This window comes from Microcaecilia unicolor, chromosome 3 (genome assembly GCF_901765095.1).
Source record: "Microcaecilia unicolor chromosome 3, aMicUni1.1, whole genome shotgun sequence".
Classification (NCBI taxonomy): domain Eukaryota; kingdom Metazoa; phylum Chordata; class Amphibia; order Gymnophiona; family Siphonopidae; genus Microcaecilia; species Microcaecilia unicolor.
In genome coordinates, this window is record NC_044033.1 from 211,481,481 (window position 1) to 211,494,080 (window position 12,600).

Here is a 12,600-nt window from a genome sequence, read left to right on the forward strand (position 1 = left end):
TCCTTCGCGGAGTGTGTCGTGCCGGACGCCATCTTGGATGCGCAGCATGTTTCTCCCCCGCTCTTGCGAGCGCCGGTTGAGGGTGCGTCTAGGGCTGTGGCCAGGCTGCTGAAATACACAGTCTGGGGGGTTTCTCCCCCGAGTTTATTTGCTGCTGCATCAGGCCTTCCTTCTGCAGAACGCTGCCCCTTCTCCCTTGTCCAATAAAGGGGTTGAGGCCCCCGGAAGTAAACGCCCTCGGGTGGATTCCCAGGCCTTAGAGGACTTTGTCTCTTCTGATGTAGATGAGGGCAGCGTATCTGAGTTCTCCCAATGGTCCTTTGCGGATTCCTTGGAGGAGACGGATTCCCGCTCGGATGGAGCGGATGACCACTCTGCAGCGCGGATCTTTCGCTCAGAGGATTTGCCCAACCTGTTACTGCAGGCCATGAGCATTTTGAAGATTTCCTCTCCAGAGGACGTCTCTCCCTCAGCCCCTGTTGGCTCAGCCATTATGCTGGGGACGAAGCGCCCGCCTAGAACCTTCCACGTGCATGATGCCATGCACACCTTAATTTCGGCTCAATGGGATGTCCCGGAAGCGAGCCTCAAAGTGGCTAGGGCTATGTCCCCGCCTCTATCCTTTGCCTGAAAGTGAACGGGAGGCCTTTCTTTGGCCTACCGTGGATTCTTTAACCACTGCGGTGACTAAGAAAATGGCGTTGCCGGTGGAAGGTGGCACGGCCCTAAAGGACGCCCAAGACAGAAGATTGGAGGCGGCCTTAAGGTCGTCCTTCGAGGCGGCTGCCTTAAGTTTGCAGGCCTCAGTTTGCGGTTCCTATGTGGCCAGGGCGTGCCTGACGATTGTGCAGCGGGCTTCCCCCTCGGATCCTTCCTTGAGGGCTGATTGGCCGGCCCTGGAATCGGGCTTGGCTTATTTGGCAGACTTACTGTATGATGTCTTGAGAGCCTCGGCTAAAGGTATGGCTCAGACAATCTCTGCGCGGCGGTGGCTTTGGCTGAAACATTGGTCTGCTGACCACGCCTCTAAGTCCCGCCTGGCTAAGTTGCCTTTTAAAGGCAAGCTGCTCTTTGGGGTCGAGCTGGACAAAATTGTGACTGATCTCGGCAAGAGGTTACCAGAGGTCAGGGCTCGGGCCAGTGCTCGCCCCGGTATCTCCAGAGGACGGTTTCAGGAAGCCCGTCGGTACCGCCCGGGCAAGTCGGGCTCCTCTGCCCCCTCTTCCTTCAAGAGGAATTTCTCCCCCAAGCAGCATTCCTTTCGCAGAGACCGCCGTCCCGGAGGTGCGCCCTCCGGTCCTCCCCCAGGGTCTTGTACCCAATGACGGGGTCCTGGTCCATGGCCCAGTGCAGATTGGAGGACGCCTGTCCTCGTTTCTGGGCGAGTGGACCAGGGTAACTTCAGACGCTTGGGTGCTGGAAGTCATCAGAGACGGCTACAAGCTAGAGTTCTGCCGACCCTTAAGAGACGGGTTTGTACTCTCTCCCTGCAAGTCTCCGGTCAAAGCTGTGGCAGTGCAGCAGACCTTGGACAATCTGATCCGCCTGGGTGCGGTCGTTCCGGTGCCAGAAAATCAGATTGGCAAGGGACGTTACTCCATTTACTTGTGGTACCAAAGAAAGGAGGTTCTATACTGCCTATCCTCGACTTCAAAGGGGTCAATCGGGCCTTGAAAGTTCGGCACTTTCGCATGGAGACTCTCCGCTCTGTTATAGCGGCAGTGAAGGCAGGGGAGTTCCTGGCATCCTTGGACATCAAGGGAGCGTACTTGCATATTCCCATTTGGCCTCCTCATCAACGCTTTCGGCGTTTTGCAGTCCTGGGCCGACACTTCCAGTCAGAGCCCTCCCGTTCGGGTTGGCTACTGCTCCGCGGACCTTCTCCAAAGTAATGGTGGTCATCGCGGCCTTCCTGCGAAAGGAAGGAGTACAAGTCCATCCTTATCTGGACGACTGGTTGATCCGAGCCCCCTCTTATACAGAGGCGGCAAGGCTGTGGACCCGGGTGATTGCTCTTTTGAGCTCCCTGGGGTGGATCATCAACTTGGAGGAAAAGCCAGCTGCGCCCGACTCAGTCCCTGGAGTATCTGGAGTTTGATTCGACACCCAAGTGGGCAGAGTGTTCCTGCCGGACAATCGGATTGTCAAACTTCAGGCTCAGGTGGACCAGTTCCTAGTAGCCTCTCCGCTTCGGGCTTGGGACTATGTGCAGCTGTTGGGCTCTATGACGGCCACGATGGATGTAGTGCCCTGGGCCAGGGCTCATATGAGACCACTACAACACTCTCTGCTGCAGCGCTGGACTCCGGTGTCGGAGGATTATGCTGTGCGCCTTCCCTTGGACCCAGCAGTGCGCAAGGCGCTGAGCTGGTGGCTGAAGACAGACAAGTTGTCTGCAGGAATGCCTCTTGTGACCCCGGAGTGGATTGTCGTCACGACGGATGCCTCTTTGACGGGCTGGGGAGCCCACTGCATGGGAAGGACAGCGCAGGGGCTCTGGTCTCCTGCAGAGGCAAAGTGGTCTATCAACCTCCTGGAACTCAGAGCCATTCGGTTGGCGCTTGTGGAGTTCCTCCCGGTACTGGCGTTGAAGCCAGTACGGGTCCTGTCGGACAATGCCATGGCTGTGGCCTATGTCAACCGCCAGGGAGGTACCAAGAGCGCCCCTCTAGCCAAGGAAGCCATGAATCTATGCCAGTGGGCGGAAGCGAACCTGGAACAGCTGTCAGCGGCCCACATTGCCGGAGTCATGAATGTCAAGGCGGGACTTTCTCAGTCGCCATACCTTGGATCCCGGAGAGTGGCAGTTATCGGCTCAGGCGTTCTTGGACATCACGAAGCGCTGGGGCCACCCGATCTAGTTCTGATGGCGTCATCGGCCAATTGCCAAGTGCCGCGCTTTTCAGCAGAGGACGGGACCCTCGATCTCTGGGAGTAGATGCTCTTCTCCAAACAGTGGCCGACACAAGAGCTGTACTCTATGTATTCCCGCCCTGGCCCATGTTGGGCAGGGTACTAGACCGGGTGGCAAAGCATCCGGGCCGAATAATCCTGGTGGGTCCGGACTGGCCCAGACGTCCCTGGTATGCGGACTTGATAGGGCTATCAGTGGACGGCCCTCTGCGGCTGCCAGTGGAGCAGGGGCCTGTTGCATCAGGGTCCCGTGGTGATGGAGGATCCCTCCCCCTTTGGTCTTACGGCCTGGCTATTGAGCGGCAGCGTCTGAGGAAGAAGGGCTTCTCAGACAAGGTCATCGCCACTATGCTGAGAGCGAGGAAGCGCTCTACTTCTACTGCTTACGCCAGGGTTTGGCGTACCTTTGCAGCGTGGTGTGAAGCAGGCTCACTTTCTCCCTTCACTGCTCCAATTTCTTTAGTGCTGGCGTTCCTAGAAGAAGGTCTGGAGAAAGGCCTGTCGCTCAGTTCCCTTAAAGTCCAGGTGGCGGCTCTGGCTTGCTTCAGGGGCTGCCTGAAGGGTGCTTCCCTGGCTTCGCAGCCAGATGTGGTACGTTTTCTCAAGGGAGTTAATCACCTCCGTCCTCCTCTGCACTCAGTGGTGCCTGCGTGGAATCTCAACCTGGTGCTAAGAGCCTTGCAGAAGCCGCCTTTTGAACCCTTGTCGAGGGCATCTCTGAAAGACCTGATGTTGAAAGCAGTCTTTTTGGTGGCTATCACTTCAGCCAGAAGAGTTTCCGAGCTCCAGGCATTCTCATGTCGAGAGCCTTTTCTGCAGTTCACTGAGGCAGGAGTGACTATTCGCACAGTGCCTTCCTTCCTGCCCAAGATTGTTTCTCGCTTCCATGTGAATCAGCAGCTCTGTCTCCCTTCCTTTCGTAGGGAGGACTACCCAGAGGAATACTCTGCTCTCAAATATCTGGATGTGAGACGAGTCATCATCAGATACCTGGAAGTGACCAATGATTTCCGGAAATCGGATCATCTGTTTGTCCTGTTTGCAGGTCCTCGTAAGGGTCTGCAGGCTGCTAAGCCTACAGTGGCAAGATGGGTCAAGGAAGCCATTGCAGCGGCTTATGTGGCCGCGGGGAAGGTGCCGCCTATCCAGCTGAAGGCTCACTCCACTAGAGCTCAGGCGGCCTCGATGGCAGAGGCCGGGTCCGTCTCCTTGGAAGAGATTTGCAAGGCGGCAACTTGGGCATCGGTCCATACCTTCTCCAGGCATTACCGCTTGACTGTGGCTGCTCGGGCGGAGGCCCGATTTGGAGCTTCAGTGTTGCGGTCAGGGATTTCTATGTCCCGCCCTGGGTGAGTACTGCTTCGGTACATCCCACCAGTCTATGGATTGATCAGCTTGATGATATGGAAGGTAAAATTATGTATCATACCTGATAATTTTCTTTCCATTAATCATAGCTGATCAATCCATAGCCCCTCCCAGATATCTGTACTGTTTATATTCTGGTTGCATTTCAGGTGCAAGTTTAGTCTTCAGTTCAGGAGGACTTCGTGTTCAAGTTTTTTCAATTGGATTCTTCAAGAGTTGAGACGAGTTTGTGTTACATTGAGCTGCTGCATTCCTCTCCCCTCCGTTTTACGGGGCTGGATTGAGACATAAATTCTGCCGGCGCTCCCTCCCGCTTCGTGCGGCTGTAGGGCAGCTTTGTACCCCTCCCGCTTCGGCGGTGTTAGGGTCAGTCAGCTCCTCCCGCGGTTGCGGTTGCAGGATAAGCCAGATCCCCCCCGCATCGGCGGGGTGGTGTCCCTCCCCCGCTCCGCGGGGATGAGCTGGACGGATTCCCCTCCCCCACTTGTGTGGGGATGAGCTGGGTTAATTCCCCTCCCCCGTTTCGGCGGTGGTGAGCTGGGCAGAGTGTCCCTTTGTGGGTGTAATTCTCTAAGTGCTGAGTCCTGCGGATGGAGCTTTGATATCGACATACTGAGGAGTTTCCGGCAGCACATGACCACATATAGGGAGGCAAAAGGATTGCTCTCTATCTTCACCTGCTGGTAGATGGACACAACCCACCAGTCTATGGATTGATCAGCTATGATTAATGGAAAGAAAATTATCAGGTATGATACATAATTTTACCTTCTTGCTAGTGCACATTTGGGTGGCAATCCTGTAATTGAGTGGCTTTTCAATGACATCTATGGCCAAATATGGACCCCTGGGTAGTGTACTGGATGACAGTCTCGTTCCTGGGTTGTCTATCCCCTTCTTTTCTTTCATGATGTTGTAGTTCCATCCCTTTGTCCCGTTGTTGCAAGTCTGGCGATGTCTTTCCCCACTTTTTTTTCATTTTAGTCTGTAAGCCGCGCAGATACTCATTTGATGGGCAGGATAGCAAATTCCTTAAATAAACTTGATAAATTTGAAAATGTGATAGGTGCCAATTCTATAAGGGAACGTAGAATATTAATGTACCCCAGTACTAGTTACTAGCCGTAGGGCTGGCGTAATTGCAGGCATGTAAACGTAAGTGGGAGCCCCACCTGCGTTCCTCCCCCTTGCAAATACATGCTGAGCAAGTTATGCGGATATTTTGCAGAATAGCACTTCACATACTCTACACGTGTGCTATGATGGTGCGTAACACAGATGCACTTCAGTGGTAACATTCAAAACATTTATGCAGGCAGCACTCATATAAATGTGAGCTCCTGGGTCATAGAATTACCCCTTTTTTATGCACAGTGTATTTGTCTAGTATTTGGTAACTGCATAGGACACAAATTTTGTGTTGTTTTTTTTTGCACACGCTAATTAGGAAAGCCCACACATGGCTGTTTCAGTCAGCATCACAAAACAAAGGGAAAGATTTTTTTAAATTATGGGATAACAAAAAGTCATCTTATACAAATCCCATCTATTCCAGGGATAACACCTATGAAAAAAATATCTATGAATCACTGATTCTTATAGTGATGTTTTAGTAATTTTTTATGTACTCATAGATTTTCTTAACGGCCAGCACAGACCAACCTGGTTAAAAATCACATTGTGGTTATTGGGGTATGCAGCAGTCAGTTTGTATATCTCACTCTCACCTTAGCCCACCCGAACTTTCACAGCAACCAGTCTTTGACTGGTGGCCGCCACTAACTGGCTACAGTCTGCTCAGTTTCTGCAGAGTGGCACTAGAAGAAAAAGCTTGTGTGTGTGTTTTTCTGTAACTTATGTTCCTGTGGGACTCCCAGTTCAAATCTAGCTGTTGTTTATATGGGCATTCATTTACAGAAGAAACACATCCTGAGCTTTGTTCTCCAGTGTCACTCAGCAGTAACTAGATATTTTGGACTGACCTAAGACATAAGACATAACCTCTCATTGTTAATTCTTTGTATTGTTCACTATTCCCAGACTGCCTTCAGTGCTGTGATGTGGAGTTCAGGCACCTTCTGAATCCCCAAGACTGATGCTCTTTAAAATCTGAAACATGCAGCATTGCGGAGCCAAGGGCATGAAGCAGAACAGTGAGATGTAGTCTGTTTAAAATCTTCTTTTTAGCTTCCACCTGGAGATGTTTCGTTTAGTTTCTGCTTCCAAAGGAGCCTGGGGCTCACTCCAGCTTCCTCTGCAGGGAAAGACTGGCTGCTTTTGCACTAGGGCCTGCAGCTCAGGAGCCCCCAGGGGCCAGGCTGAATGCACAGGAGGAACTGTAGACCTGCGGCGGAATAACAGAGCTCAGAAAGAGAAGAGACAGAGAGAGAAACAGAAATCCCTGGAGGCCAGGACTGTTCAGAGTCAAGAGGTGAGCACATGACATCTCCCTGTTGAGAATCGAATTTGGGGGGAAGGAGGAGTCTGTTGTGAGGTAAGAGGCCTTAGGCATTGCCTACCTGATGAGATCTGGATGGCTAAGGAGTGAATTGAGACATATGCAATGAGAACCAAGTGGGGAAAGAATGTGGAAGGAGTGATGGTCCTCTGATGAGAGCCAGATGAGGGGGAAAGAGAGAGGTGCCCCTCAGGGCTTTCAGAGAAGTTAGCTGATGTGGAGTTGGGAGTGAGAAAAGAGCTGTATGGGAATGTTTTAAGTGAGCTCTGTCCCAGAATCATCTTCCTCTCTTTCAGACGGTGTCAGAAGGGCAAAGGAAGACCTGGACGCAGAAAGAGGTGGTACTGTATGAGGTCCCGACTGAACCAGGGCAGAAGAAAGGTACTCTGTCCCCCCCCCCCCCATCCTTCCCATCTTTCATCCGTGGAATGGGGGGCATAGGATGAAGGTGAAAGGGGACAGAATCAGGAGTATTCACAGGAAATACCTCCTTCACCGAAGGGGGATGCAAGGATCGGCCTCCCAGTAGAGGTGGTGGAGATGAAGATGGTTTCTGAATTCAGGAAAGTTTGAGACAAATATATAAGGGGGGAAGGGGAATGGGACGATGTACTGCCTTTCTGTGGTTTTTGCAACTACATTCAAAGCGGTTTACATAATATGTACAGGTACTTATTTGTACCTGGGGCAGTGGAGGGTTAAGTGACTTGCCCAGAGTCACAAGGAGCTGCAGTGGGAATTGAACCCAGTTCCTCAGGATCAAAGCTCTCTGCACTAATCACTAGGCTACTCCTCCACATCTAGTTTATCTCTAAGGGAGATAAATCCCTATAAAATGTAACTACATATATATCTGATATTAATTGTGATTAGTTTGTCTTCCTGTTGTTATCAATATACAAATATCACCAGCATTGCTCCGGGCACCTGCAGGAGACCCGTCCTACGCATGCAGCCCAGAGTATTTGACACCCAGAGTGAAAGCGACTGCCTCAGGTTTGACGCCTGCTTTTAAGATCAAAGTAATTGAACAGAGTGCTTATAAGCAGTGGAGAGAGGAGCTATTTCCACAGATTCAATCTTGGCAGTGGAGGAGTGGCCTAGTGGTTAGGGTGGTGGACTTTGGTCCTGGGGAACTGAGGAACTGAGTTCGATTCCCGGCACAGGCAGCTCCTTGTGACTCTAGGCAAGTCACTTAACCCTCCATTGCCCGCCGCATAGAGCCTGCCATGAGTGGGAAAGTGCGGGGTACAAATGTAACAAAAAAAAAAAAAATCACTGTGGTACCGAAGAAGAGAACGGAAGATAACTAATCACAAGGATTAACAGTGATATTTGTATAGGAAGACAGATTTAATGCCTACACAAGGAAAAGTGAGTTTCTAAAAAAGAACATAATGCTGGCTAATGTACATCAGAAGTAATCATTATAAGAGAGACTCTGTGCAGCAGAGTGGACTCAGAAAAACAGAAAAGTAAACAAGTGAGGATGTAATTTGAAGTTAAATAAGAATGTAGCCAGATATTTTTGTAATGATAAGAAGCACTTTTATATATATGTTATTTCTATCTCTTCGAGGGAAAGAGTGACACTGTAACGTATGTGGCTTGCAGTATTTTATTTGTTGCATTTGTATCCCACATTTTGTCACCTATTTGCAGGCTCAATGTGGCTTACATTATGCCGTAGTGGCGATCGCCATTTCCGGAATGAGAAATGCAAAGTTCATATCTGAAAAGTAAGTTATAGAGTAGTTAGGCGGTAATTTATAGAGTAAGTTAAACAGTCAAATATAGAGAATTCAATTCAGCATGAGAGGTAGCAAGGTAGTTTGAACATTTTTATTAGTGATAGAGTGGTTGAAGCAGTCACGTGTAAGAAAGTATGTGTATAGGTTATGCGTGAAGGTGTGAGTGAAATATGAAGGATTACAAGAACCTGGTATTTTCCAATTATTAATTTTATAAAGATTTTTGATACTAATAAAGATATATGTAGTTACTTTATATAGGGATTTATGAAACATTTGTAACTAGATTGAAATAGAGGGCTCTCATTTAGGGTTACGGTTTAAGGGAGATAAAGGGATAGTAGATGGTAGAGATGGGCAGACTGGATAGGCCATATGGTCTTTATTTGCCATCATTTTTATGTTTCTGTGTCCTTCATCCCCTGAGCCTAGGATGTCTGAATCCTCTGGAGAGAGTCTCAGATTCCCGTGATCTGGGAGGAGATCCTTTCAGCCACTTCATAAGTGCATCATGAGATGAATAAATGGAAGGGTGTGGCTTGAGCAGTTTTTCCAGATGTTTGTAGGCAAGTTGGGAGAGAGATGCTCTCCTGTGACCTGCATGCCTCTGTTTTTCTTCTTTCACAGATATCTCAGCTCCCTTACCTACTTCTTACAGCCCCCGCTACGTTGAGGCAGCCTGGTACCCTTGGTGGGTAAAACAGGGCTTCTTCAAACCAGAGTATCAGGTACAGACATTTGTTTATGAAATGACACTTCTTGATGATGTTTCTGTGGTTTCTGACATAGATTTGCTGCATTAACTAGTTGAAAAAACAATTATTTTTTCAAACTTTGGACACTGCACAGTGGCACTGAAAGAGGAAGCTCAGGCTGTGTTTATTTTCTGTAATTAATATTAATGCAATACAAATACTCCATTTAAGTAATGTGTGTGTGTGCTGCAGCTACTCTCTGACCCATCTTTAACCCAAATCTTGGTCAGTTCTAAAATCAAAGAATCAAAGCAAAATAATGTACCATTAATAAGGAGGGAAGCATGGATTTTCTATAGCCTTTCAACTCTAATTAATTTGTAAACACCTTTGACTTATCAGAGTAAAATAACTTTTAATAGGGTAAGTACCAGGGCGTAGGCCGCCTGTCCCTTTTCCCCATAAATTGCGACCAGATCTATGAATTTTTGCAGAATGTTTTGTGCCGCTGGATAAACAGCTAAATGGATGAACATGGTTGTGCTTTCTTCAGCAGAGTAGAAAGTGTTAAAGTTCATAATTAATAGTCTTCCTATAAAGGGAATGGGAAGAGATTTTGGATTTAGCTCATGCCTTTTTTTCAGTTGTAGCTTAAGGTACACTAAGTATTTCCCTGTCTCTGGAGGGCTGACAATCTTGGTACCTGAGGCAGTGGAGGGTTAAATGACTTACCCAAGATCGCAAGGAGCTACAGTAGGGGACCTGATGTAACCCATTCCTGCTTTGCTTCTTGCTTTCCTATCCCAGAATCTGTTCCATGAGGGAATGGGTTAGGAGGTACACCATTCCTGACTTTAATCTCAGACTATTAAAGAGAAAGTTTTTATTTAAAATAGAAGACTTTTATATACTGTTTGCCCTTTCACAGAGCCAGCTCCCCCATGCGCATGATGGATCGTTTGTGCTGTGTATCCCGCCCCCAAATGTCACGGGGGCCTTGCACCTTGGCCACGCCCTCACTGTCACCATTGAGGATTCACTGGTGCGCTGGTGAGTAAGGGGGAAGTTTCCTCTGAGTTAATTTTCAGCTTGTGCTGGCAAGAATAAGATGTGATATGATATATTTCTTATATATTGCCAGCTCCCACTTATCAGCAGTTTAAAGCAGTTAGCAAAAACAAAACTAACCTCGAAAAAACCCCAAATTAAGACATAAATCATTTAAACAACAACGTTTTCAGATTCTTAATGAAATGAAAAATAACTGAAAGAACTTTTAAGTTCAATGGGGAGTTAAAAACCTGAAGTGAGGGGCCTGAAAACATCTGTTTGTATCTAATACCTGAAAATGAAGGGAATAACAGATGGGAAGGATCTCAAATGCTCGAGACTCCATGAAAATGAGGAAATGAAACCAAGTTAAGAATCTGTTCAGAAGATGACCTATCAAACATCTTAAAAATGAAAACAGGCTAGCTTAAACAAAACCCTGGAATGAATTGGAAAGACGTAAGCGCTGCAGTCGAAATATCACATTTTTTTAAGACTCAAAATAAGTTTAGCAGCCGTGTTCTGTAATAATTGTAATTTCAGACTCCATTTCACAGTTAAAGATGAATAAAGAGCATTACAGTAGTCTGACAAAATACATGATTGTACCAGAATGGCAAAATGAGGTCTGTTAAAGTAACTCCTAATATGATTCTGAAGCTTAAAAAGTATATAAGTTGCTTTAGAAGATTTACCTGTAACTCCTAAGGAAGAGAGGAGTCCAATATGACACCAAGAATCTTAGAAGATAAATCAGTTTTAAGAGATAAATCATTAGACACTGGACGGGATTCAGGAATAACAGTTCCCTTGGTTTCGTGGAATCTTAGCTGAGATTGGGTGGCGATGCTGGTAATTGGGAAACAAAATGGGAGCTGGACAGACTTCTACGGTCTATGCCCTGATTGTGACTGAATAGATAGGGATGGGCTGGAATGTAAATTTTAAAGGGCTTCGATGTTAGCTCCAGAACTTAGTACAAGAAGAGTGCTGGGCAGACTTCTACGGGTTGTGCCCTGAGAATGGCAAGGGCAAATCACTCGGGTATAAAGTATCACATACCATGTAAAATGAGTTTATCTTGTTGGGCAGACTGAATGGACCGTAAGGTCTGTATCTGCTGTCATTTACTATGTTACTATGTTTACGGGCTAACCAAAGCAACTTAGTTTTTTCAGTGTTTAGCTTAAAACTGTGGATAGAAGAGTAATATGTAATCATAATAATACAATTAGTCACTTGGTGAATAGTGTCAGAACAGATATCACTAACCAGTGCATCTTTTCTAGCAAAAAAGGTGCCGGTACTCAAATGCTAGGCCACCCATCAAGGGTGGGGTAATCACTGAGGGATCCACCCCACAATAGCCAGGCCCCCTGCAACCAGTCACAGAACCTATGACAAAGCAGAATTGGTGTGTAGAGCCTGAGCTCTTTCGTTAAAACTTGGGGTCCTTGGGTCAATTTTAGCAGACAATGGAAAAGGTGCCGGTACTCAGTACCCCCAAGTACCCCCACAAAAAAAAGCCCTGTCACTAACTCTCCTTAAATTAGTCACCTTATTTTCTAACTCTTCTTATTCTCTTACCTATCTATATGTGCCATCTTTGCTTATACCCTTCAATGTCAGTTAAAATATTCTATTACGTACTGTGTTGACATTGTAAGTAGTAACTATACCGTACTTTGTATTGTTTTTGAATGTTTTTACTGCTGTAGTTGTCTATTGCTCATATCTATTTGATCTATTCTTACTGTACACCGCCTTGAGTGAATTCCTTCAAAAAGACGATAAATAAATCCTAATTAATAAATAAAATAAATAACTGGTACAAGGAATAACATATTGTCCGCATTTGAATAAAAATGCACTCCAAGCGAAGAAAATCCATGTTCCATATTAATCATATAGACATTAAATAAGATCGGTGACAATGGGGAGCCCTGAGGAAATAGTTTGAATGGATTCTTCCTGTCCCATTCATGGTATTAACTCTTTCATCGAGGATGGATAAACTGTGTTGTTTCGCTCCTTACAGAGATAAGGTAGAGGGCTGATTACTCTGATCTGCTCCCCATAGGAGGAGAATGCAGGGTTGGAAGGTGCTGTGGATTCCAGGTTCCGACCACGCCGGGATTGCCACTCAGGTGGGTCAGCAGCAGAGTACTGGGAGAGTGGATGAAGGCACTGTCAGCTCTCATGGCTAGGGAAGGCTCAGTGTGTGCTCTGGCTGCAATTGAGAATAAGTTTTAGAAGGAGTATGAAGTAGAGAATGACACGGGGATGGGGACGGGGACACAGACACAGCCCATGGGGATGGGGACACAGCCCATGAGGACGGGGACAAACTTTGTCCCTGTGTCGT

General features: G+C 47.4%; 1 protein-coding gene across 4 annotated transcripts in view; it reads left to right on the forward strand.

Moving 5' to 3' along the window:
- Positions 1–12,600, forward strand: part of VARS2 (valyl-tRNA synthetase 2, mitochondrial) — a 47,312-nt gene that overhangs the window by 1,407 nt on the left and 33,305 nt on the right. For all 4 annotated transcript variants that reach the window (XM_030197388.1, XM_030197387.1, XM_030197390.1 and 1 more), the window contains exons 2-6: positions 6,322–6,712; positions 7,036–7,120; positions 9,118–9,218; positions 10,114–10,235; positions 12,316–12,382. In XM_030197388.1, the coding sequence (XP_030053248.1) occupies positions 6,482–6,712; positions 7,036–7,120; positions 9,118–9,218; positions 10,114–10,235; positions 12,316–12,382 (606 nt within the window). In that variant the 5' untranslated portion in view covers positions 6,322–6,481. The remainder of the gene's footprint in view (positions 1–6,321; positions 6,713–7,035; positions 7,121–9,117; positions 9,219–10,113; positions 10,236–12,315; positions 12,383–12,600) is intronic.